Source organism: Rhea pennata, chromosome 3 (genome assembly GCF_028389875.1).
Source record: "Rhea pennata isolate bPtePen1 chromosome 3, bPtePen1.pri, whole genome shotgun sequence".
In the NCBI taxonomy this organism is placed as follows: domain Eukaryota; kingdom Metazoa; phylum Chordata; class Aves; order Rheiformes; family Rheidae; genus Rhea; species Rhea pennata.
Genome location: NC_084665.1, coordinates 54870611 through 54898151, shown reverse-complemented (window position 1 = coordinate 54898151; position 27541 = coordinate 54870611). Strand labels below are relative to the sequence as shown.

General features: G+C 36.8%; 1 protein-coding gene across 6 annotated transcripts in view; it reads right to left on the bottom strand.

The window, feature by feature from the left end:
* Positions 1-27541, bottom strand: part of UTRN (utrophin) — a 405882-nt gene that overhangs the window by 278124 nt on the left and 100217 nt on the right. For all 6 annotated transcript variants that reach the window (XM_062572341.1, XM_062572340.1, XM_062572342.1 and 3 more), the window contains 18 exons: positions 27228-27407; positions 26198-26367; positions 24156-24279; positions 22362-22449; positions 20010-20245; positions 19562-19742; positions 16175-16320; positions 15340-15552; positions 9695-9808; positions 8648-8803; positions 7623-7793; positions 5533-5712; positions 4792-4926; positions 4112-4261; positions 2437-2598; positions 1958-2086; positions 1315-1488; positions 489-644 (listed from right to left, as the gene is read on the bottom strand). In XM_062572341.1, coding sequence (XP_062428325.1) covers positions 489-644; positions 1315-1488; positions 1958-2086; positions 2437-2598; positions 4112-4261; positions 4792-4926; positions 5533-5712; positions 7623-7793; positions 8648-8803; positions 9695-9808; positions 15340-15552; positions 16175-16320; positions 19562-19742; positions 20010-20245; positions 22362-22449; positions 24156-24279; positions 26198-26367; positions 27228-27407 — 2865 coding nt within the window. The remainder of the gene's footprint in view (positions 1-488; positions 645-1314; positions 1489-1957; positions 2087-2436; positions 2599-4111; positions 4262-4791; positions 4927-5532; positions 5713-7622; positions 7794-8647; positions 8804-9694; positions 9809-15339; positions 15553-16174; positions 16321-19561; positions 19743-20009; positions 20246-22361; positions 22450-24155; positions 24280-26197; positions 26368-27227; positions 27408-27541) is intronic.

Genomic DNA, 27541 nt, shown 5'->3' with positions numbered 1-27541 from the left:
TCAGAATACATTAAATAGATTATGATTAGAAACTATCACAACACATCCTAAAAATATATATATTAGCTTCTCACATGAAGAACCAACCATAAAGTATCCTGTAGAGTAGTTTAGAAAGCATAAAAAAGCTTCTGTATTATAACTAAATATCATGGAGGTTTTTTTGTTCAGTTGTAAGCTGGTTCACAGACAACATGAAAATGCTGCAGTGCACAAACACTGTAAGAAGCAGCAGGTCAGTTTTGACAGAAGGCTGAAAGCTTTATGAACCTTCCTACATTCAAGATACCTATCTTCAAAAATACTCTGTGATCACAGGGATCTTGCATAACTACAAGATTGTTACGTGTAATCTCTGAACTGATTGTTCTGGGACGCGGAAACTAGCCTATACAATATCATCTGCAGAATCAGAAACTTAAAACAGCACCTGACTTCAAAATAATGAAGAAGGGAATTTTTATGTACATATACGCAATTTTTCTCACCTGTGCCCCCAAGTCATTGTAAAGAAATTTCAATGCTGTTAGTTGTTCATCCATTCCTTTGGGATTATCTGTCTGTTGCTTCTGTACGATTTGCCTTCCTGTCTTGATGACAGTTTCAACCTCTAATTTCACCTCACTGAGGGTTTTATAGAGCTTCTGAAAAACAAATATTCATGTTAGTGATTACTTTAGAGTTCATAGTTCAGGTTTTCCCATTTTGCTTGATTTGGGGACCTGCAGGGAACCTGATCCTCAGCATGCACTTGAGCTGTAAACTATGTATTAAGAGCAAAGTAAAACAGGTAACAGTAGGTAATGAGAAAAATATCTGCCAAATAGACTTCAAATACCTGACAGTTAATATTTTATTCTATTTAAAAATTTTTATAACAATATATAAATTTTATTCCAATAGTTTAGCAATGTTTATTCCATAACATCATCACAGTTGGCAGTGCTGACTCTGTGATCTGTGCTTGATCTTTTGTGTAGTATTTTAACAGAACAACTATGAAAAACCAAGCAAACTTCCCCCTGGAGCAATGTTTCTGCATAACATAAGGAAGAGCCAAGGAGATGAGTTTATAAAAACTCAGCTGTTGCATCTCTTATGTCTTCATTACTTTTATAGCTATATTTTTATCCAGAAGAATTACATGCTTTTAAATAGCAACTAATCTGATAGTGTTTTGTGACAAGTTAAAACAGTGTTTCCTTTTTCATCAGAATTTTAAGCAAAAATTTTGTATAAATGCTCTCTTCTCAGGAAAAGAACACACAAGAAAGAAACAACCCAAAACATGAGTTAAAAATACTGCAGACTTACCATACATCTGTCCAAATGAGCTTGGATTACATCCGGGTCAGTATCCTTCACATCCAAGACGTGAAGTTCTGCTTTTACACCATCCAACACCCTCTTGCAATCCAACATGCGCTGCTCAAAATTGGCTGGTTTCTGGAAAAGCTGATACTTTGTAGACACTTCCCGGAGTTTTCTCTGTTTTAAAGAATATTATGTTAAAAAGCTTGTTTTAAATTAGTAACTGCACTTCACAAAATAAAAACAAACAAAAAAAAATCACTTAAAGCACCTGCACTCAGATTCTATTTCATCTTTCATGCCACCATAATTCGGTACTCATGTCAACACCATTTGTTAAGCAAAATTCCATCATCTCCTCCCATCTTCCACTTACGGTGTAACAAAGCTGTAATTCTGCATTAAAAAAATAAAGAAACTCTTTCTGACTTTCAGCACTTCACCCATGATATTGATGAAATTTCAGCTTCCTCAGTTAATTTATTTAGTGCTGATTGTTTCCCAGTGAAAGCACGGAAGTACACATGCTATTTCTTTTGATTTGGTTGACCACACCAAAAAATGTACAGGCTGAAAACAGCAGTGTATAATGGAAAACTGAAAACTCTTAAAGCTTAAATTCTTAGTATGACTTATGTGTTTTCACCTGCAAAGCATCCAGCTGAGTTCCACCACGGGGAGACCTGCATTCTGGGGAAGCAGGAGGTAAAGAGCGAGCATTCCTCTTGAGCTCCTCTAATGTTGATTCATGAGCTGCAATCTCAGCTTGAATTTTCTTTCATGTCAGAAAAACAGGAAAAAGAAAAGGTTACAAAGTCTTGCAGGGAGAGAAGAGAAATTTGGTTATTACTTTTTACCCAGCAGCAGTAAATCCGCTGTATAAAACCAAACACTACCAGCTTTATCTGAAGTACTCTGGCTGCAGTGACAGCTTGCTAAATTGAAAGCCATTGAGATTATTATTCAACACATTCTTCTTAAAATAGGCAAACAATCCAGATTACTGAAGATGTCACCCAACGCATCAGCACAGCATTGCAAAGGAGCCTTTATAAATTAAATCTAGGCTAAGCAACATCACAGACATTTCAAAATGCTTTGTAGTAAAAAGCTCTATTGGAATACCTGGGCCTCCTGGGGCATCTGAAAGGCATCTACCCTATCAGTCAGGTACGACGTCAGCTGTCTATCCAGCTCCACTAAATTTTCTTGCAAGACCTGCAGCATGTGGTCGGTTTCTCTCATGGTCTGAAGCTGCTGTTCCAAGGCAATCTGCCGACTCACTGCCTGAGCAGGATGGATAGGTAAGGTGAGATGAAGCAGTAGTTCAGTAAAAAAAAAATAAAAAATAAAATAACAACTTTCTTAAAACAAGGAAGGGGTTGGGGGAATCTACAATGTGAAGACTGTCTTAAAAAAAGAGCAAAAGCAAGCCCTAAAAGGCAGTACTTTTGAAGCCTCTTCTGGGACGCATACAGGTAATTGATAACAAATAAGGAAGAAAGCACTGCTGCCAGATCTGAGATACTGAAGTCAAGTCTTTCCTCTTATCATCTCAGTCAACAGGAAGAAAGTATTCTGTTAAAAATAGTCATGCTTCAAAAACTGGCTATTCTATGGCAATCAGGGACTTTGTAACACACTGCAACTTAATGTTGTTTGATGTGCAAACTTGTCCTTTTTCCTTCAGACTAATAAACTCTCTGTGTTGAAATGTGAGAGCAGAGGGTCACAGTTCCTTCCTTCTACCATCACTCCCTTCAACAACAGAACTTCGAGGTTCCTTTGAAACCTTGCTACTTGCATGACAGTGTAAGTTCTCCGATATCAACATGCATGCACACTTGTGGGCACACACATATAGAATATCATCAACAGCCTAATGTGTCAGTATCAAAGGCGGGGAGGGTGGATGAGAAAGAGGATCTTTCCCGTTCCCTCCCCCCACTACAGCAACACTGCAAGAGGGGAAAAATAAAACAATAAAAATCAACTAAATTGTAACTTCAATGGCTGCATGCACCTTCTCACTGAGGGCACTGAATCCACGTAACTGTAATGACGATGAACTGAAACTCTCTCCTAAGACACTCTGGTAACATCAGAAAAAAGATCTCCATTTCTACAGTTTGGAAGGGGCCTGGAAGTATTACCAGGACACAGAACACAAATTCAAAAACTTATGCAACCTCAAATTCAGCTAGCCTCCTCTGCCCAGTAAATCTAGAAGAGATGAGACCACAGCAGGAGAAAAAAGGGACAACAAAAGGAGACAGGAAATGAAAGGAAGGCACTCTTTTTCCCCCTCCTTATTTCCTTTTTCCTAGCCATTTCCAAGAGTCAAAACGTCAGCTATTCACGTTCTTCAGTTTTAAGGTCAGTGAGTAGCTCATCAGTATTTATGGTGATAGGAAGAAAAGATCTACCCGGGTTAGTAAACTGTTGCCCACTTGAAATTAGAATTCTCCTTCTGCAAAGTCATCAAAATTATCCAGAAAATTACTGGGAAAATCGGGGAGGGAGGAGGGGAAAGAGAGCATGAGAAAGCAAGTGCACACAGGAGTGTGCATGCACAAGAGTGCACATGTGCATGCAAAACAAAACATGAATCAAATAAGCTGAAAAACATATCTTGCTTAGGGCACTATTCCAAGTTGAAAGTGGCTAACAACATTGTGAAGGTTTTTCCTCCTTTTCTGCATTGCAGTCCTGCATTTGTGAATTCAACTAACAGGAATCATTTCAGACCACTGAGCTGAAAAACTCTAAGTCTACTTCCATCATGTCCCCAAATTCTTACCAAGTGACTCAATTCCTCATAGCGAGCATTGAAAGCCTCCAATTTTTCACTGATGATATCATCAAGAATCCCTCCATCGATCAGTGTCTGCCCAAGTTCCCGAATCTGGGTTCGATTATCAGCTGGATGACGTAGGACTGATTCCAGGGACTAATTAGCAGAAAAAATTATAAAGGTCAAGACACTGAACATTACTGCACTTTGAGATGAAAATTTGGCTGCATGCATTTCACTGCTGCATTTTATACTTCAGGTATGTTGAAAGTGATCTAAAAGCATGAATTAGTTACAGCTTAATCCATGTCTGCACAAGGCAAATACAGTGGTCATTTTGATTTAGATAAATAAACTTCACAGCACTTCTCACTTATTCACCATTATTTCATATTATTATATTACTGGAAGGAATTAACGAATTTACACAGGGCAGGAGACAGCACACAATTTTATCTCTGCATGATAGCAAGTCTGGCACTATTGTTATGAACAGCAGAGCTCATCTTTTCTTTAGAGATCTCACAAATATCCTTTCTAATTTCAGAGGTACATGTTCATTTGACAAAAAGAATCGTAACATTCAGTATACATTTCAAAATTCTGCTAAAGTGTAGAATTCTTTTGGCTGCTTTTAAGCTACAGCTGTCTGAAAAGTTGCTAATGCAAAAGAATGATTATAGTACCTCAAGAGCATCACTGACAACATCCAACTTATCAGACAGATTTTCTGTCATTTGCACCCTTTCTTCCAGAGTATTCAGCCAAGCTGTTTCTAGATCAAGATACTGAAGCAGCTCAATCCAGCAAGACCATACCTCCTAAAAGTCACAGCAAAATTAAAATTAGCATAGAATGGCAGAGACAGTTCATATCTTGTGAAATACTCAAATATTTTGTGTTATACACACATTCACCTAAAACATGCAAGTAGAACACCTTCAAAAAATATGCCATGCCACACTAAGTTCTAGCCAGAAAAATCTGTAACTACAGGGCAATATATAACAAAGTTCATGCACACCTCCTGAAAGGTAGAACATACATAGTGTGTCACAAACCATACTCAATCCATTTTAATTAGCACCATCATCAGGGTATTTCAGCCTTTACTCTGGAAGATTCTTTCCATCATTTTGGAAGAGGCATGGATAAAGAACAGAGCCATGAATCCAGATTACTTATTTGCAGAAGTGTTTATTACAATACACACATATATGATCAAAGTAAAGTTGGGTGGTTTCCTGTGGGTTCTAGGGACATAGTTTCAAAGGGGGGGGGGGGAACAATTGAAAGCATGATTTTGCTAAACACATTTATGCAGAAGTTATTGGATTTAACAACACAACCTGACATCTTCAGTGTTCTCCTCCATTCCTCTTGGGCCACCTACCTCAGTTTTACTAAGCTGTGAGTTATACTCATACCTCCAAAGTGTGGCATTTCCCCCGGATCCGATTGCACAGTAGCTGGTAGTTCTCCAGTACCACATTTAGCTCAGTTGTCAAGTCCTGACCACCAGATGGCATTTTGGTGGCCAACATCTTGATGTTGTCTTTGAGAATCTTCACCCGCACCTCTTTCTGTAATACATCCTCCTTTGCTCTCTGCCCAAGAAAACGTATTACATGGTTAGCCCACATGTTCAACTATTAACCATTCAAACCAACAATCAGTGGTTTAATCTCATAGGTGTACTTGCTGAATATTATTTCAAGGCTCATCTTTACTCCAGGATTGAGTCTGAACACAAAAAATGCAACACTAAATCACACAGAATTCAAATAATGCTAACAAGCATGCATATTCTATTAAACAGTCATAAACATACTGACATATTTTCCACTCAAGGTTTGTTCACTGAAAAATCCATAATTCAGATCCCCCAAAAATCTGAATTCAGTGTTACTTCCTCTCAGGCCTAAAGCTATGAAAGACAGAAATGTACCAAAGTAGAAACTAGAGGTTTAGACATTTTTAAAAATAAATGTATCAGGGAAGAAAAGGTAGGGTGAATTTACAAAAAGTTGCAAGTCCTAGAGCTCAATAACCATCTCCAAAGATATTCAGAAAAGAGGAAGTATTTATAAGCGACATGTGTGAATATATAGTTGGGACCTCTTCCACAGCAGGTACACCCATGGATGGGCTGCAGAAATACGCAAAAGAGACAGCCAGAAAGTCTTTCAATTCAATTACATTCACATGAGCTTGGTAGCATACAGGATAAAGTGCAGAGCAGCAAATGCAAATGTTAGCAGGAGTTTCACTCTCCAAATGAGAGCAGAATTAGGGAAACTCATGAAGGTTTTTCAAAATCTTATGCAAAAATGCTCCTGATAAATATACACTGAGTATTCTGTCCCAGTATTAAATGCAGTCCTAGCATAATCTTATTGCAAATACAAGAGGACCTATAAATGTTACAGTAAGCATATTTGCTCACTGACACACTTGCCAAATTAAAAAAAAAAAAAAAAAAAAAAACAGAATATAATCTGTATTTAACAAAGGAAGCTGCTCTAAATTTCTCAAATTTGCCAGCTGAAAGAGGGTTCTTTCTTTTCTTGGCTTCTGTTCAAGAGACTGTGATCCCAACAAACTATGTGATCCCAAATCGTCTCAAAGGACAAGAATATATTAAAATGCTTGTTAACGACTGCTTCAGAAGGGCTCTTTAAGAAGAACAGTTCAGGGTGGATGGGTGTGCATCAAAGAACTTTCAAGTGTAAAAAAAACAAAACAAAACAAAAAAACCCACAAACAATTATGTTCCAATATATGACAGTTTAGTCAATTCTTATTTAGATAAATAATGTGTAATACAAGTTGAAAAAGAGCTGTGAAAATGCCAGGACTCTTGTCAAACCGTTTAAAAAACAGACAGAAATACTGTTTTATATCTACATCCAAGAAAATTATCTATTCAATTGGTAAGTTAAACTGAAACAAAAATAGCTCTTCTCCTCCTTTTTGGAGCACCAGTCCCAAAATAAGAGAGAAGTAATCACAAGCATCATTCTTCGCAACAGATGAGGAATACAAAATAACCTTCACAACAAATTTGTTTTAAACTCCTGCCCTAAATGTAGGATTACTAAATCTAAGCCACAAGAAACTGAAACCAAAAAGTGAATGAAGCATCATGTCTTAAAACTGCTAACTTGAACAGGTATAATATAACATTTTATTTCTTTCTCGTATTTCTTCCTCCACAACAAGTTTTCATGTTCTTGAGGGCTTAATATGCTACACACACCAAACCTGGCTCAGCAGGCTCACAAGCTGCTATTCATTATTAAATCTCTACCACTTGTGGCCAAGTAGAACATCTGCTTTTCCATTTGTGCTTTAAAAACAAAAATTCCATGAAGTGAAGCTGAAAAAATACCACTAATCTTGTCGTGACCTGAGCTTCTTTCCATGCAGACAGTAATTCTACTAAAAGTGACCCTCCAGAAACCATTAAGATTAATTTCTCTTTAATGAGGTCTTCACAGTGGCCTCATATTCTGACCTTCATTTCCTCCACCGCATTCTCTAGTTCTTCAGGGGACTTGTATTCAAAATCTTTCTCCAGATATTCTTCTTCAGCTTGGGTCATCCATTCTTGCATCTCCGCCAAATCCTTCTTCAGATTTACAGCTTTTTCCTGACTTTCAGACAAACGTTTTTTCTGACTAACAATCTAGAATACGAGGTAGGAGAAGGAAACAGCAGTTTTGTTACTTGAATGTTTCTGTATATGTGAGAAAACACAGGTTTGTGTTAAAACATTTCCTATCAAAGCATTTCTCAGGGTTTTTAATTTAAAGAAAGATATGACTTTTATACACACACAAATTATAAACTAAGTCAAGAATCAATGGATCAACCATGGGGGGGGGGAGTGTTGTTTCTTATTGCATGTAAACCAGTGACAATCCCTGATAACCCAGTCAGACAAAAAACCCTTCTGATGACAAATATCATTCATTAGATGCATCCTTATACAGAGCACGTAAGCATCTTTTTGACCTCACTTCTTTCCATACTCTAGTCATCCTGTATTTTACATCAAGTGTCAGGATCTCCAAAATAGATCCTCTCCAGGCACAGCAATCTTTCTCTAGACAGTAGAAAACTTCCTCTCAAAAGAAAGACTCATATACAGCTTGCAACAAAGTCAACAAATTAACTTTTAGTTACAAACAACTAAATAGGAAAGAGCACAGTGAACTCTTAGATATCGAGAAGTGCACATATTCAAACAAAATTACTACGGAACAGATATTCATTAAAATATTCATATTTCTGAAGGATTTACTGAGCCAAGTTGGATTTCAGCCACTTTGACAATAGAATACGTAAAATATACTGAAATTAAAGTGTGATGCAACTGCTGCAAAAATTAAACTATGAATTTTCATTCTGACAGGAAAAGTTGTCATAGCTGAAGACTTACCATCTAGCAATTCACTGCTTCACTATCCCAGCAAGTCCCCCTAAACTGGGCAAACATATCAGTAACAAGCAAACATTTGCAACAAATGGAGAACTCACCTGTTTGCTCAGTTTCTCCCATTGCGACTGACAGTCTACTAGCCTAGATTTTGCCCAAGTATTTATGCCTGCAATAGGCTGACTTCTTAAAGCAGACTCTATTTCTTTCATCTCTTTCAATGATAGTTCAATCTTCTCCATTTCATTAACAAATTTCTAAGCACACATCAGAAAAAGCAAACATTGAAAAAGTGTTATGGGAGCACACTACAATATCCTCTTCTTCAGTAAGATGTTACATACATTTACAGGATACCAATAATTTTGTAATTTTTAATTATTTCACAGAAAATTTAATAAAAAAGCAGAGTGATGCTGTGTTCAATACTACACTATTTAGAACAACCCACTCAGTGGCCTAAATCATCAAAACTATGCAACTAAAAGCCACAAAATACAGCTTGCTCTACACAGTGCAAACATTCTCACGTGTCAAATCTCTACACTGGCACACTGCAAGTTTGAATATGATCTGCATTAAGAACCCTGATGTTTCTGGCATGCCTTAGACTTCTATTATTCCTCAGAAAACAAGTATTTGAGGGTATACTTTAATCATTTCCTGTCAAATGAAATTCTACCCATTTGTAGTGATTATCATGTGCCACTAGTTCAGAAGAAAGAATGGTTGAATGGTCTTAGATGTGGGGCATACACAATTCCTAAGCCTTAGGAGTTTCATGATCAGAATTATTTTCTTGCTATTTTTACTACCCATGTAAGTTTAATGAGGACAGCATTTTTCCCTCAGATTCAACTCCCTTATCATAAAATAGGGAAAAACATCTATCTTTTATAGAGGAGTTAAGGTCAATTTGTAGATGACAGCCTGTAAATATGGTGAAGACCTTTGAAAAGTACAAAGTGTTATGGCTAGGCATGTGAAGAACTGATTAGAACACTGCCTGAAGAACAGTAAGACAAATTTTCTGACAGGCATGACTGTATGAGCCATGGACAATATTTAGCAATAGTAATAAAATAATAAAAGAAGAGATGCTACTCATACTATTTATTCAGAAGATTCTTTAGAACAGTAAAACTCACTGTGCACTGGTCAAGTTGTCTTTGAAGTCCTTCACTATCTCCTTGGACAGCCTTTTCTGTCATTAAGAAGTCCTTCACACCATCCATCCACTTCTGAATGACTTTTGAATCAGCCTAAAAAGAACACAGTAATGAAAAGTAGATACAATGCTGTGATGAGGAGTGTATGACTGCTGCATTTCAACAACTGCTAGCAATGTCAAAAGAATATTTTAGAAGCAGCTAGTATTGCCTATATTTTGTTTCAGACCACTTTTTATAATATGTTTGTTCTCAAATTTACGAAAAGTAAATTTGCACTACTACTGTTTTCCCATTCATGCCACAGAATGGTTTAGCTGGCACTATCCTTCTCCAGGCTATCACACACAAACACTGGATTAGGAGGCTACCCTTTACATAGAGGACCTGGCAGAATACTGGGAACAGCATTTTCCTAAGAGTAACCATGTACAACTGCTTCCATTACACTCTTTTGAGGGCATATTGCACTCCAAGGAGAGAGGGCCAACTTCTTTGTTGATCTAAAGGTATTCTATGGGAAGAAGTGGAGGGAGCAATGCTAAACATACTTAAGAGGCAGAAGGTATGCTGGGAAGCCACTAGTCTTACAGAGAAACACAGGCATAGAAGGAAGGTAACATACAGGATTAGACCAACCGTTAAACAAATCCAGCTACTTGGGGCCAACAGCAGACAGTGCTAGGTACTCACTAGAGCAAAACACAAAAAAAAAAATACACAACTACATAACTGTCTGACCTAACATCGCCTTCTATCTGGGGGGCGGGGAGAAGAAATGATACATCCTTCCCATGCAAGTGTAGATGTTCTCACTCACCCATAAAAACAAACACCACACAAACTCATTACAGAAGGAAGACAGACTTATTTTGTCCTAGTTCTTTTGGGTTACATGACTGTCACCATTAATAATTTGGCTTCACTTTTATAATCAACATTTTCTGGACTGTGCTTGGTTGGGTTTTTTGATAGACAGCATCTCAGTTTTTGAAACAGTCATTGCAACAGATTTGTGCTGTTTCTTGTGAAGCCGAGTCAAAGTTGATCACTTCCACATTCTATTCTGCATGTCATCAGGGAAAAAAGCATATACTTTGTTTCTCTGAAAACCTTGCAATGAGAGTTCTTTCAAGAACAATATATTACACACCGCTTTTCAGAAAAGCACTAATAGAAACCCATTAGACTATGTTTGTGTTTATTTTTAGCCAAATACTACTATTAAGATGAAAGTCATGACATTTTCTTCATTTCTCTTTCATTTTTTGGATCGTTCTGCAGCTGATTAGCCTGAAAATCTTTTCCCAAAAACAGACCCCAGGAGGCTCCAACAGTTAAACACAGCTTGATGTAAAAAAAATATGTATTTATCAAGGCTGCCATTTGACAAGACATTTTAGTATATGCCTAATTTAGGTTACTTATAGTAAGTTACCTACATAAGTAGCTAAACTGAATTCAACAGGATTACTCACAAAGTTAGGAATTTAAATTATTTTGTTTAAATAACTTGCTGAATCACAGGCCAAGTAAGTCTATAGTAGTTTAATATAGTAAATGCTCCTGCATCACTCAAAGAACTAGTAATGGACAACAACCTAATGTGTACTGTGGATGTACAATATCTTATGAACCACAGTTAGAGATAAACTAAAACATGGGATCAATTTCTAAAGTTTATTCCATCCAGAGGAAAAAAAAAAAATCAAATATGCTAAACATTAACTCGTTCACGCTTGGAAGAGCTGTATCATGAATAGCTTTAGTCTTTGCTATTGTTTAAGAGAAATGAAAGTAGTACATAATCAAAAACATGGCAAGCAAGCTGCAAATTATTAGAGGTATGATAATTCGGAAAATAAAACACAGAAATTCTAATCTAAAAATACTAAACAAATCAAGCACAGATTAAATAAGCCTCATCTACTTTTCACTTTATGTGACTATTACGGACAGTCTCAGAGTAAAACCAGTAAGGCACCAAAACAGAATACATCACACATTGCCAGCTGGAGAAAGCCTCTATCACAACACAACTGCAGAAGGCCCCTTTGAGAGCTCTCCAGTATCACATCTCTAATACTGACCCATACAGTATCTACATATGTTTCCTTATGACCACATAACTAGCTTCTTGCATCAGTCCTCCTTGCAAACCAGCTTCCATCCTGATCTGTCTTATGCTAACCATGATGTATTTATTCAGCTTGCTCTCCACTCTTATTTTTATTCACACAGTGCCTGACTACTAACAACTCTGTGTAGATCAGTACTTCTCTATAAAAAGGGGAAGCCACAGGATATAAATACATGATTGTCTATCTACTAACAGCTTTACAAAACATTTAGAGAATGAAGGAATTACTACTAAAACAAGCAAATAAACAATAAAATCAATGTATGAGAAAACACCCATATTGCAAGTCCCTTAACATACATTTCTTCAAATATCACCACTGCATACTTCTCCCATTTTCAATTATTTAACTGTTACTTTCATTATTTTTTCTGTTTAGATTTTTTTCAACATTTATACATGATTTAGGGTAATATGCCAGTTTCTAACTTGTCACTTAGGACAAAATTTCATTCTCAGACCTATACGACAGCACACAAACTTCAGTGCTCTGTTCTCTGTAGTTCTTCGAGCTCCTATGGACATAAAAACCACGTGCTTTATGTGAGTGATTCACAGTGGGACTAACATCACTTTGGTCAGCTGTGCAGAACAGGGTATTTCAGCTTACACCAAACAGATGAATAATTCACTACTAAATAACTGAAACTACCATGCCAGTACTGAACAAAAAGTACTCTCCTGTAGGTTAAGCATAAGAACAGGCATTTTCAGGAGCCAGTTTTGACCCTGCTGAAGACATGCTTAAAATAAAAGGAAGTGCATGTGCACATTACTTAATTGAACACACAATTCTGAACAAGAAGGCACTTACAAGAAATTAGAGGGAGTTAAAAAAAATGCTGCAAAGAACATCAAACCAAAAACGTAAGTAGGTCTTGTTCAGTGGAAGACTTAATCAAGGCAACTGGAAAGCAATAATCATTGGAGGAATACGACAAGTTAACAAGTTGTGGCATGAAGGATGTTGAGACAGGTTTACAAGCACTCAGCTTCACCAGTTATTTAGCAAGACAATAACTAGAAGGAGGAGGAAGGGAAGACATTGTGGGAAATTGTACATTTATGTCAAATGCAGCAGAAAAACTAATGAGGCGGAGATTGCTGGAGCATAATCACCAAGGGCTTGCCTAAGCCTTAGATGTCCAATCCCTCCACGAGGCTCCAACACAAGCTGGCTCACTTTGGGCAGTCAGCTCCTGCCAACCACCTGCATCAGTTCCTCCAGAGCCCCAGGTCATCCCCCTGGCTTCTGCAAATTGGTGCAGCAGAACAAGTTTGAAGCACTCAGAGAAAAAGCAAATACTCTTACAAAAGTATGTGCAAAAGCACACATACTCCTGCACATGTAAAGAGCCAAGCTTTCTTCGCTTCTGAGCATCTCAATGCTTCAGGTAATACAACCTATCCATAATAAATGAAAACACTATACAAATGAAATGAATATCTTTCCTCTGAAAACCTGGAGCTCTTCCTATTTATAGGTGGTTTGTGGTTTCCATTTACAAGTTCACTAGACTAGACCAAACTGTCATACCTATGCTATTCATGCCCTTCCACACACAGAACATACTCTGCTGGCAACTCACCAGTAAAATGGCAGCTTAAGTCCTAAAACTAGCAAATTAGTGAATAAAGCTTTATGTACTGGAGCAAGCTTCTCCCTCCAATCTTTTCCCCAGTAAAACTTCTAGTGAGTGCATAGCTGTGTATTCTGCTATTAATTAAGTTTAGCAAATATGTTATCTCTACTGTGATTTTTTCAGACTTGTGGTTAAAGAAAGGTAGGCTTAAGCCTTCTACTATTTCCCAACCATAATCAGCCACAGTTTGTCAGACTGTCACTGCAACACCATGCAAGTCAATTACCTTGTCACACGAATAAGAATTTCAGTTTAAACTCTATGTGTATACTTAAATAGTCATTAAAGGTCCTGCCTGCCTGAATAAAAACTTAGTTTGAAGATTAGTTTATCAAAGTAAAAGAAGAATTTTCCACTTCAGGAAGGAGCAATGGGGGGAACAATATCAAAACAGATCTTTCGAAAAAAGTAGTAGCGGGCATGTAAGATAACATGTTCTGAGAAGGGTTCATAGAAGAAGCTGCTCCTATTTATAAAGCACATGAAACATACTCTGTTAAATGGGAAAAGAATATAGATAATTCTATATACTTAAGTATGTTTAATGCATGTAAAAATACAGATTTCTACTAGCTAATGCATGTGTCTCTCCATCCCTAAACATAACTTGTTCATTTAAAGAATTCCACATAAAATAGATTAAGTGCTTTTTTTTCTCCAGTAGTTTGAGATCCTTGTGTCAGCAATTTCTGACTATAAAACATGGCAAAGGAAAACTGATATTCAGAATTACTACATCTGGCATAACAAGAGAAGAGAGAGAGACTACAAGTATATCTAAAAGCACATTCTTGTTTTCTGAAGTTTAATACGCAACTGGAAAATGAAAAATATTTGAAACTTATTCAAATTCTAATTAAGCATTACTCTAGCACAAATACAAAAAATGACACTATATTTGGGCATTTATACTGCTATGATCACCTCATACTTTCTAGCTGATACTGAGGAAGAATGGTTAGTGTTTATTTAGAACTTTTGGATCACAATAATATTGCGGTATCACAATATATTTCACTCCTACCATATTTGCCCTTCCACAGAGGAATATAAATAAACAGTCTAGAGAAGGGACTTAGGAAAACACAAAATCTATCTAACTAGTAAATCTTGCTGGGTCAACCTCAGCAAAAAAGTTATTTAAGCATCTCTCTGTATTCCCTTGATATCAATAGGTTAAACATCTAAATACTCTTGGGTTTAATTCCTCCCATTTTAAAGTAATAGGATTTCTTGTCATGAATTTGCAGATTTGCATGTGTGTGCGTGCATGTGTGTGCATGCATGTTCATTCATCTTTCTGACACTTCAGAGGCCATTTGTGGGAACTGGAAAGCTCCTCACTGTTCCCAAACACTTTCCTCACTTCCCTTTTCTATATGCTGCACTAATCCTGCATTGCTGTTGACAGAAACCCAACTTGAAGGAGAATATTTCCTACAGCAGGAATTCCAATTCTAGATGTCAAACCAGTAAGGTGTTGGGCATGTCTGACACTCACTGCAGTAGAGGGCATTCAGCCCCTAGCAGGACTAAGCCTCTAACAGCACAGCTCACATATCCCTCACTTCTGGGATAGACTTTGCTTTTGGTATGAAAGAAGAAGACTCATTTTAAGTGAAAAATAATTCCATTAGAATATGAAATAATATATCGGGCATGTTAAAAGCCCTAAGCTATCCTGCTAGCAATTCATTATATACTTCCATGCTCAGACTAGCGGTTTGTCCACATTTCACTTACTAGTCAGTATCATTTGCATGCCTGGGCCTGCAGGGGGACAGAGAAGGAAAGGGCTCTGAAACAGCTGAGTTATGTAAAACAAAATCCTTTTATTTTACCTCAAATATCCTGAATTTGGATGTAATGTCTTCCAGTAATTGAACTTCTTTGGTTGTCTTGAGCTTTAACTTGTCCCATTGTCCCTGTACATGCCTGAATTCTTGCTTGTACGCCTTTGTTACATCAGAATCGGCCTTTTTCTCCAAAGTCTTTGTTTCTTCAGTAAGTTTATCTATCCTGGGCTTCTGGGCTTCTAGTGTCTCACAAACAGTCTACAGCAGGGGGGAAACAATCAGGTGTGTCTGCAAACAGCATCAGCCATACAACAGCTGCACATTCACATACAAGTGCAAGTACACTGCAGGTCGCAGAACACAAATACAGTGAATAGCTGTATTCCAGCTACTCCTCGTATTGCAGCAGAGATGTCCAAACAAGCTTTTAAGTCCCAAAAGTTTCAGCTGCTATACTGGCATAGGAGCACAGAACACAGAGTGGGCTCTAAAGCCTGGCAAAGCTGATACGCTCACCTGGGCATCCAAGCCTCTTCTGTGCTCTGTATTACTCACACTCAAGATAGCAAAGCCATGTCCACATTATACAGCTGTGAAAGAAACTGCAGTGTCTACACTGCAGTGCAGATATAAACAGGAGCTCAGCTTTCTCCTTCTCTTCACAGTGTTTTTGTTTGTTTTAAACAGGCTGAGTATGTCCTTTCTCCTCAGCTTAGTAAAGCAAAATTATTACAACACCTAGAGTTGCAATAGAAGATCTGGACACTTTAGTTCTGAGAGCTACTCTTCTGGCTTGAATAGAAGGAGAATATAATCTGAATGTATTCACTACAGCATTTCAGATAATCAGCTTTTTAGTTTCAATAGCAAAGTTCATTACCTTTGTCTGCTGTAAGGCTTTTTCCACCTTACTTGGATCATTCACTCCACTCATGATGGACTGTTGCTTGCATTCCAACTCACTCAGCATATCCTTCAGTCTCTTCAAAGAGTCCAAATAATCCTGGCTGGGCAGGCAGTCTGTCTCTGTTATTGTTAGGAAGTTTAAACAAAAATAAAATGTAAGGAAATAGACACAAGAATCAAACTAGGAGAGATGAGAATATAATAATCAGGTTCATTATACAATTCATCAGAGAGAGATTTGTAAACTGAATTCTACTGAGTCATTCCAAGAGAGAAACCTATACCAAAATATGTATTTTGATGGCAGTAGTTTTTCCTTCAAAAAAAGAAAAGAAAAAAAAGGAGGAACCCCACCACCACACACACATCTAAATACCAGGGGCTGGTGGTGCTACAGATTTCATCTATACAAAAAGACAGTCTTAAGAATGACTATTTCCCATCCACGTAAGTTCACTCCTATTTTTAGAAGTTTCTTACACATTTAAGCATCTAAACCGCTTGGGAAGGGGAAATCAATAAGACTTCAGCTTTCACATGCCTAAATCCCTACAATTTTTTATATTAATAATTTATTTTCATACATACATACATACACACACACACACAATTATAACAGCTATCTGATTGCCAGGATAGAGACACTCTGGGGCACACTGAAAAGAGAATTAAAGTTTGGATTGAGCTTATGCTTAGAAACATTTGTTTGCATCTTTGTATTTGAGTAAGTCTTGTCTTTTCTGGAATCCCACATGCACAGGATGCAGCACATTCATTCTGGAAATTCAGAATGAAAATTAAAATTTTAAGAAACTACAGCAAATAGAATTTTGGTTATAAAAATACCATTGTATTATGTACATTCTCTGGCTTTTGATACTTAAGCAGTTTCTTTACTGACACAAGTGAAATCTAAGCTAAGCCTTTTTGTGACTCACCACATAGCTTTTCAACAGCTTACTATCAAAACTGTCATGCTGTTTATAACTAAGGAATGAGTCAACATTATTAGAGAGGACTATAGCTATCTCACTCCCTTTCTTAAAAAGTCAGTATCAATTTAAAGGAAAAAAAAGGCTGGTTTATAACAAGTTGGAGCATGGTCAGTAAAACGCAGCAAATCCCAAAGGACAACAGAACAGTTAATAGGAAAAATAGACTCCTCATTGATTTAAAAAGAAGTCACAATCCACCAAAAATGCCAGCAGAGATCGTACTTAGCTTAAGCACCATTCTTGGTATCAAGAATTTTCAGAGGCTCAAAGAGCAGCCATTCAAGGAGCTAGACTTGTGTCACTAAGAAAGCTTGCTGAGTTTATAAATGTTAGATGCTACCACTAGTTGTTTCTCCCTGTTACAGGACTCTGAAAGTTCTTCTACAGACAGCAAGATGCTGTAAAAAAACAAACAAAAAAAAAAAGTCCAAAATGATATTTCCCTCTATTCTTCAACAATATCAAGTTCTTCTGATAAAATCATATTCTTTTTTTTGCAAAGACTGTATATATAATCAGTAGAGAAACTATCAATTCAAAAAGCTATACAAATATAAATTTAACATACCATCTAAGATATGCAAGATGTTTTTACCAAGTAGTAAGTGGTTTAAATATACACCCTCAAGTGATGCATGGCATGAAAAAAATAAAGAATATTTTAATCACATCATCTAATAATCTAGTGAAATAGACAATACCCAAAAAATTAATCAAAATACATGAACTAAGTTGAAACAGACATAAAATAATTATTCCTAACAGCAAGAATGAAAGTATATCCTGTAATTTGAGCATGGCAAGCAGATGTGTCACTCATACAATTTCCTGTAGTGATGTAATTGAAGCACTCAAGTCCTGTGCAATGCATTATATAGATGGTCTAATAATTTAGTAATTGAACCTATTTTTATTACACACAGAAAAGGGGGGAAAAATGTGTTACTGCTCCTCCATCTGGGAGCATTAGCAAAATGCTTCCTCTAATTCCTCAGAAACATAAAATGAAAACTAAGAAAAAAGAGTCTCCTGATAGGTCTGTGTTCTTGACGTTCAGCTGTACAATATTAACAGAGCTACACATTTCATGCACTACATTTAAAATCCGTTAGAAGCCAGCATGCCTGGTTTGGATGCTGATAATGAAATTTTAATGTAACAAAAAGCCAAGAAGAATGTGCCTGAAAAGCAAGTCAAATGCCAAGTTACTTCAAAGATGAAATTTCCAAAAGGAATTACATATGATTAACGAGCTCAACAAAGCTGTGAAAGAAAAATAAATTTCACATGCACATTCCAATTTTACAAGATTCTCTTCCTCTGCGATTTTTTACTTCTAGTGTTATTTTTTCTGTAGTGCCTGAGGCTCACGCAGCTCTTCAACCTGTATCATCCACTCTAAGTATGTTTTGCTAATTCATTAAATGTAGTTTCAGGAATGCTGTGTCTTTGTATAATCACTGCATAACACCAGGGGACAACGTATTTTGCAAGATGCACAGAGGAGGTGCAATACCAATGTTTTTCAGGTAAATAAAAAGATTTTGTCAGCCTGATCCAAAGCCTAGTGGAATCAGTGGCAAAACTCTAGGGTAATTCAATGAGTTTTGAATCAGGTGCTACCTGAATACATTTTTAATAGCAGGATATAGGGAAATCATTTTGTAATTTGTAATGCCCCTAATAAAAATCAAAAATGGACCTATGTCTCCCAGCACAGTTCATAGCTCTAATCCTGACTTTACTATCTTCGTGAAACAGATACCTGCCACTAGCCAACAAAAAACAGCACCAGAAAAATCACTCAGATTTGCCACTTTTATTTGAACTGTTTTAAATCTTTTTCCAGGAGAGTCCCAGTTAGAAACGAGGATAAAAAGTTCTCAATAAAAATACAAATACAGTGTTTGAAAAATACTCCCTCATGTAGTATTAGAAGTATACTTAAGGAAAGAAAAAAAAATTGTACTACCTTTTTAGCCACATTTTAGCATTCCCTCTTTACAACTTCATTCCCAGCCACATTTGGAAATGTAAGCCTTTGACAATACACCATAAACAAGTGATACAAACTAATGATTCAAATACACTTGCAAAAAGGGCCACCATATATTGTGGCTAAAAGGGAAAAAATAGAATATAAAATAAAAAACCTCAAGGAAGTTAATGTCATATATATGCAGCTATAAACTCTGGACTACACTTTCACTTCGATTGTGTGATTTCCCATTTATCATTAAATAACAGTAACTAAGCAGTTCTAGTGTACGGAGGCTCTGAGAACATTGAGATATTTAAAAAAAATTAGAGGGAAAAAAAAAATCAGAACACAATCATCAGGATAACTTATGTAAAAAAATATGAACCTTTCTTCAGCTGCTGGTGACGTTCCTCCAGCTTCTGACTAGTCAGCTTGAAGCGATCAAGAAGAATGTTCAAGCTCTCCTGAATAAAATTTGGAGGCATGGGCTGAGAAGTGAGCATCTTGCCGAAGGCTTTCAGGTGTTCCAAACGAGGACTCAAGTTCATGAGATGAGTTAACTCCCGCTGTGAAAAATTAAAAACAAAACCAAATCACACACTTACTGAAATCTGTTAACAAGGTAAGGTACCACAGCTAAGATATTCTGTATTATTAGAACAACAATTTAAAAGTACTTCTGAGACACAGGTATCCAAATCATCCAGTCAAATTTAGTACTCTAGACACCTCAGGAATTCTAAGTTTCCTTACTGATCAGGCTAAGCTCCTCTGGGGGTATTCTGTGCTACCACTAGCTTCCTATCAAATTTAACAAGTTTTGCCAGACTTACCTGACATAAGTCTTTCAGAACTGCTGAAGGTTGAGATGCTGAAGGAGTGTCATTTTTAAGCCAGACCTCCTTTTCAATTACAGTCTTCTCAAGTTCACCCATTTCCCTAAAGTAAGCATTTATGTCTTCCTGGTATTTTATCTTTCTGCTCACTTCCTCCAGATGTTGAATCATTTCTTTCCATCCTGACAATACTTTTTCCATTGTGCTTCTTATATCCTCTGTAGAAAGTCCCTCTAAAAAAATTATATAAATTGTTACCTTAACCACAGTGCATTTTGATTAACAAAAATTTAACCATTCCAATCTCCAGATACAGGCACACATTTGTATTAAGATGCAAAATGCTTTGCTTTCAAGTCAGCTATCCATAACACCGTATTTGTTACTAGCAATGTTTCAGCTTTTTACTTCCACATTAATAGTGAAAGGAAGAGCAAGTAAAACACCCATTTTCATTCTATCCCTTTGAAAACTTTGCAAGTTATAATGACGACCTGACTTTCTTCATCATGATGATTCTCTTCACCATGTGGCACTCTCCACCATCATGATGTGTGTTTAAATTCTGATACATAGATAGACATTAAATAAGCTTTATTCTAGCAGTAGACTTCCAATGAATTCTTTTATTTGCTGAATTTACAATCATTTAAAGAGATTGAGAGCGAGAAGGATAGCAAGAGCGCGAGAGAGTGCGAGAGGGAGAGAGAGAAAGCGAGGGAGAGAGTGAGCAAGCAAGACAGAAAGAGCGCGCGAGGGAGCGAGCGCACGAGGGAGCGAGCGCGCGAAAGAGAGCGCGCGAAAGAGAGAAGGAGAAAGCGAGAGCGCGCGAAAGCGAGAGCGCGCGAAAGCGAGAGCGCGCGAAAGCGAGAGCGCGCGAAAGCGAGAGCGCGCGAAAGCGAGAGCGCGCGAAAGCGAGCGCGCGAAAGAGCGAAAGCGAGAGATAATATGATATAAATGTAATGTATAAATATAAATGTATAAATGTAATATAAATGTATAAATGTATAAATGAATGTATACACACATGTGTCTGTGCTGTACATTAATCCATATGTGTATAGCTAGGCCTGGTTTTGGATAAAAAGATTGTTACTCTGAGCTGGAGAAAACATACTAGAAAATGCTAACAAAGCTGCAGGCTGTGGATCAGTTTCCTATGCCTTATTTTCTATAGATTTCAAGACATGAAATATCAAGAAGTGATTTTTCTTTTTTTTCGTTCCGAAAAAAGAAGCCAATTTTTAAACTATACATTTCTCATTTTGGCAGATACTGCTTATATAGCCACAACATACACAGCTGGAGGAGAAAGTTTTGTTTTGTTTTAAATAATCCAAACCCCAGGTCAAATTAATGTCATCCAAACATCAGCTTTAGGGCAATGGCATCCACTGTGTGCAGACACCCAGGCCAGCAGGAAAGTAAAAAGCTTCAGTTACAGCAGACAAAGAGAGCAGCACTGGAGATACTCAGCAAGTAAGGGTATCCTGGCGTAGATGCTAGCCAGAAGAAAATCCGACAGTCGGGAAATCCAATAGAAATCAACATTTTCTAAAAAAGGCATGGTGGTCAGTACACTGGACAGAGATACATCACCTTTTCATCCGGCTGAACACTATCAGTTGCAGTGAGTTCACCAGAAGCTAAACGTGTAGCAGACCTAAAAGACCATCTGCAGATTATCTGTACAGCTCTTTTGCAGAGACCGCTGCATTTCACTGATAAGACTTTTGTCATATTTTGGAATCAAATTTTGGCAAAGCTTAAAGATTCAGCTTTCACTGATGTTGATTATAAGTTTCCAGGGATAGGTGTTTTAATTAACAGTCAGTCATTCCCTCAAGCACGTAGGCTTCTCTTGCCATCATACCACGAGTTGTGACTGTATCATCAAAACATACTGACAGTTTTTACAAAAATAGAGAAAACTAAGAAAAAAGAGAAATACACACATTGTCCAACTTATGTTTGCCTTTAATACTTCCACATCTATACAGCAGTTACATTTGAAGGTCTTATACTTAAATTCTCTGCACGATTTAAAATACTCCTTTCCTCAAAAGCACACAACTACCATTTCATATAATTATTTCTGTTTCAATAAAAATAACCCTTTGGTTGCAAAGGAATGAAGAAACACACACACTAAACAAAGAATATTCATTTTGTTTTTCCAAAAGCCTTACTAGTAAATGACACGCTTTCTTTCTTCTAACAGAAAGAAAATGGAGGTAAAGGGAAGAAATATATCAGGATGCTCCACTGGTGATAGCATATTTCATTATTTTTCCCCCCAATAACTCAAATAATTAAATTACAAAACAGGAATACCTTCAAGTTGCTTACCCTTTCCCAGTTGATTCAAAAGAATCTGTCCACTTTGTTTCAGTTCATCTAACTTTGGGCTTTTTTCAACCCTTTCTTTTTCTATTATCTACAAATTGAAACCCAAAAAGAATAGTTTCAGAAAGTATCATTTTTCTTGACTTTTATTTCCAGTAACATGTATTATCCCACTACCCCCCAAAATACATTCTAAGTTTCTTGGATAAAGTACTTCCTAAAATGTGTATTATCTCTCTGCTTGCAAGGCAGAGCTCACAAAAAACAAGCAAGCAAGAGATTAGCATAGTGACACCAGGAATTTAAAAAAAAAAAAAAAAAGAAAAGAAAGAAAAAAAAAGAAAGAAAAAAAAATCTTCCACTCAAATTATACTATATAAAGCATTTAAGAAAGGACCTTTTTTTTTTTTTCCAGTACCTTCACCTGTATTCCCTATTGAGATTTCTAGCAGAAGCAAACAGCAGCCTGTTACCTAGAGGGCCATCTAGCAAGAACTATACTCTGTTTTACTCAGATCTAGTACTTCACTATTCTTCATGACAAAGAACTAGTGGGGAAAGTCTATGTTCCTATCAAGATTTTCAGAGGAATTTCAGGGGGAAATTCAACCTCGAGATATATGTATTAGTGAATATTCCAAGAGGAAGAACACACACCTGTAAGAAAGAAAAGATCCTTGGCCATATGGCCACAGTTTCAGATGCACACTCAGACAGAAACAAAATCTCTCTCTAAATTAAGAAGTCTTTGAAACTAATGTTCAAGGTCATTACTCTGGTCTAGACTTCCTATAGAAAATGCAAAAGAAGCATACTTTTACTTGCAAACTGGGAAGAACAAACATTGTACTACCCACCTAGGGCCCAACCATTTATAAACAATGCTGTTCATGGCAACCTTGTGTTCAAGTCCTGTCTTGGAGCTTATTTTTATAAAGAGCTACAAATATTCATACAGCTCTATAAATAAATTATGAGATTGTTTTGGTTTTTATATCCAAAAGCCATATCATTCCAAACATTCCTACTGGTACCATTTTGCACTAGAGCACTGAGAAGTCTCTTTATAAATATTTTTAAATATTGTCATTGATTCATTGATTTCAAAAGCAGGTTCAGGACCTGCTAATGTTCCCATAAGCCTTTACTAATCAGGCATTATTCCTGAAACAGAAGGAATCCAAGACAGAAGTGGTTATTTCATAGCTCACATAGCTATATTTTACAGATCCTGTAAAATTGTGTGTTCTGCGGTTCTGCCTGCAGGTCACTAATACTGTGCATGGTTGTAAGTATCAAGGTTTTCTCCGAAATTAATATTAAGCCATAAGGTATCTAAACATTATAGTAAGAAACCACCTTGGACTCTGGGTGGTATAGGGTTTGCAGAGTTTCACTGCATGATTCAAGGCGTTTCTGAGCAGCCGGTTGGCCTGTCTCTGCCAAAATTATATAAAGGTGATTTCAATAAGGTCCATCTCCAACTGTGAAACATGAAGCCAAACAATGCCATTTTGTGGAAAACAATCGTTGTCAAAACATGCATTCATCAGAACTCCAAACATAATACTGGCAATATACGTTTTTAAAGTTTTCTGTTCATTGTGCAGCCTAGCACCAACAAAAGGCTGTGACCAGCTGGTCCGAGCCTTCCATGCTGTCCAGTTCTAAAACTATTTAACAAAAGGGACTTAATCTCTACAAAGTATTTGGATCAACCCATACCTCCCAGTTGACAGCCAGCTTACAGTGACAAAAAATACTATTCATTGGAACATTCTCCATCTCCCAATTTACCTTCAACTTTTCTTTCATGTTTGAAGTCTCTCTCATCTTCTTGTACTCTTTGATGTCTGTGGCCTGAATAGCAGCTTTTGATTTTGAAATCCAGTTCAACAGCTCAGCACTTTCAGTATCAAACCTAGTTTAAAAGGTCAGATATTTTCTTTGTCATTTTCCCCTATTCAGTCACTCTGTCTTAAAAATCAAAAGTCTTGAAGTCCAGCACATTTCTCAATCCCAAAAAAGGAAAGCTGCACACATAACATTCATGTTTGTAATATTAGTATTCACAGACTTTAAGACGGACAGACTTTCAGTAAGTCGCCATAGTAAAAACCTGTCAGTGGCATTAGCCTCTCTGAACAAACTGAGAGAACCTGGTACGATTTATTTATTTATTTATTTAAAATCTTCATGTAAATGATTGCCATCTCTTTTAACATAACAAAAAAAAATTCTCAATGCTAAGTATTTTTATAGTAGTAAACTAAACCTCACACTATTTCATGTGAAACAAGAGCTGCCAGCTTAAGTACTCATGGTAACAACAGCAGACAACTTCTCCAAATGCTTAGCTGACTGAGGATTAAATTATAGCTTAAGTTTTTTTACTAGAGTCAGATTTATCTCTTCTAACATAACTTTTCCATGTTTAAAACTTCTTTTAAACCAAAATCTTCCACTACCAAACAAAAAAAATCCCAAATTAATCAACACTCTACACAACTTTGGAGAGAAGGACAAAGTATATATACTACATGAACTAGAAGTCATGGCATATTAGAGTTAGACTGCTTAACACAGTCTAAACCCTATCACAAAATAACAGCCTATCAACAGATACAGAAGCCACTGTTAGTCATGCAGAAGATGTCAGGGGAAAACTTGCAAGACTCCATGATTCCAGTTATTGTTCATTTGCTAATTTCAACATGAGTTACAGGGATGTAAAACCAGCAGATTAAAGTTCAACCTATTTTATCTGACTTTGAATCACAATACAGTCTCAGCACAAGATAATGATCAAAATCACTTTTTCTTCCAAAGTCTATAATAGTTTCTACAACTCATGAGTGATAAGGAGAGGACAGATGGGCTGCTGCCTGAATTATTACATTGGGAGCCCAAGGGCTTAGAAGTTCTTAACATGGTTCTGCTTCTCTAAACTGGTCACAAAACTCAGGTCAAGTTCCTCCTCCCTTCGAATCTCCATTCCTTTTCTGAAAAAGAAAAAAAAAAATGGAAGAAGAGTAACTCTTCTTCACTATGCAAATACATATCACTTGGCTGCCTGAAGGGCAGGGTGTTGCTGTGCTCTCTCCAATCTCCCTGAACAACGTATCAACAGTTTGAACTACTGGTACGTCAAAGAAATGTTGATTTTCTCAGAGAAACAAAGAGCAAAATGATGAGTATACAGCATTTACTTTCCTCATTTATCTTAAAAACAATTGCTTTAGCATTAGGTAAGATATTTAATAAAGGCACAGTGACACATTTTATTAAATATAGATAAGGAAAAAACAACAAAAAAAACAGTCACTCCGGAGAAACCTGTGAAAAGAGACATCACTAATGCTGTTCTTATTACAAAATATCAGGGACATGGGATAGGCTTCTGAGCTTTTATGTGCAGACAGTTTCTCACATATATTTTATGGGGACAGAAGAGAATAATAAATAAATACAAATACTTGGCATTTTCAAATCACTTTTTATGTAAAGATGTGGAGATGCCTTTCCAAAACAAAGTGAATATAATTAATTCTAACCTTCAACAAAGGACTTGAGCTACAAAGAGCTGGAGAACTGCTTGTTTTGAGACACAAAACACCTAGTTTCCTTTGAAATTAATGGTAGGTGCAAGTTTTCTGTTGCTCTGAAAACAGGGCTGTATGTAACACTCTTCCTCCTCCCCAAATCCTACCTCACAATCACAACTTAAGTATGCCTCACTTGTATAAAAGAAGATTCAAACCAAAAAACTAAGAAAAAAAAGTCTTTGATGGCTTAGTAACTGATGAGCAAGACAAAAAATGACAGTGGCATATACTCACTTTTTCTTTGCTTCGCTGTTCCCTGGGATTTGTCTTTTTTTGGGGGGTGGCGGTGGGGGCAATTCCTGTCTTGATTGTTTAACCAGCGCCTGTTCCTTCAGTAACGCTGTTTCTACAGAGGTCTTCTGTGAAACCTGCGACATCCCTATACTTCCTACTGCTTGAGTTACCTACACAAAATGATTCACCAAAAGGGGTTAAATACTATTTCTAATACACACTATGTGTGAATTGCTTTTGCTTAGTTAATTTTACTCATCAGTGATAAAATCCCATTCCTTCACTTATAAAAGTGAATGCACCCAGCCTTCACGTAGCATTTTTATCACAGATGCTAAAGCACTCTAAAAACAACACTGCTATTCTCATTTACAGATTGAACAAAGCATCAAAATTCTCAGTTCAACTAGATTTGAGACTTAGGGGGAGCAAATGGATGAAGACAGGACTTGGCACTCCTCAGATCTTCAACTCAAAAAGCAAGAAAAAAATTAAAGCTGGATGGCTGAAACATGTGACATTTAGCAATATAGTTTGGCTACTGTCATTGTATGTCAAACAAAAAATTGCTGTTTTCAAACTATGAAGAAACAGAGTCACAGAACATAAACACTTGTATGACTTCCATATATTTATCCAGTCTAGGTTTTGTCAGTGGTGGGTTCCTCTCCTACCCCATTTTTTTGTTTGTTTCTTAAGTACAAGATTTAAACCAACAATCTTAAAATATTTACGGCATATGCACTGACTGATAAGATACAGTAAGCCTGCTTTGGTCATCAGAAAAGTAAAGCTTAATCTTTGGGAGAAAGGAGTAGCAAAATTAGCTAGATTTATAATGGGGTTTTGAAGACCAAAAGGCCCAGAGAGTCTTCTCAGCAAATAATCAGCCTCATGAGAACAAACTTACCTATCTCTAGTCTGATGCCAAAAACTTGCCCGGGCAATTCTGCTGATTATACCAATGAAGTTTGTGGAAATACAGACAGATATTTAAACAACTAAAAAGTAATAGAACATTGTTAGGTACCTGGTTGGAGTAATCCTCTAACTTCTGAACCAAACTGTCCCACCTCTGAGTTAGTTCTTCTTGATCATGATCAATTTTCTTGGATGCTCTGCTATTCCCAAGGATTTGGGCGACATCCTGACCTATCTCATTCAGTTGGTCTAATGTTTGCCGCTTCATGCCCATGTCCTCTTTCAAAATCTGAAAGTGAAAAAAAAATTAAAAAAGATAAAGTATTCACTTTTTAGCTTTTATTTCCATGAAAAAACGTACTACCTAAGCTAGAGACATTATAGGTTTCAAAATAGTTTTCTTATATAACAAAGCACTAAGAT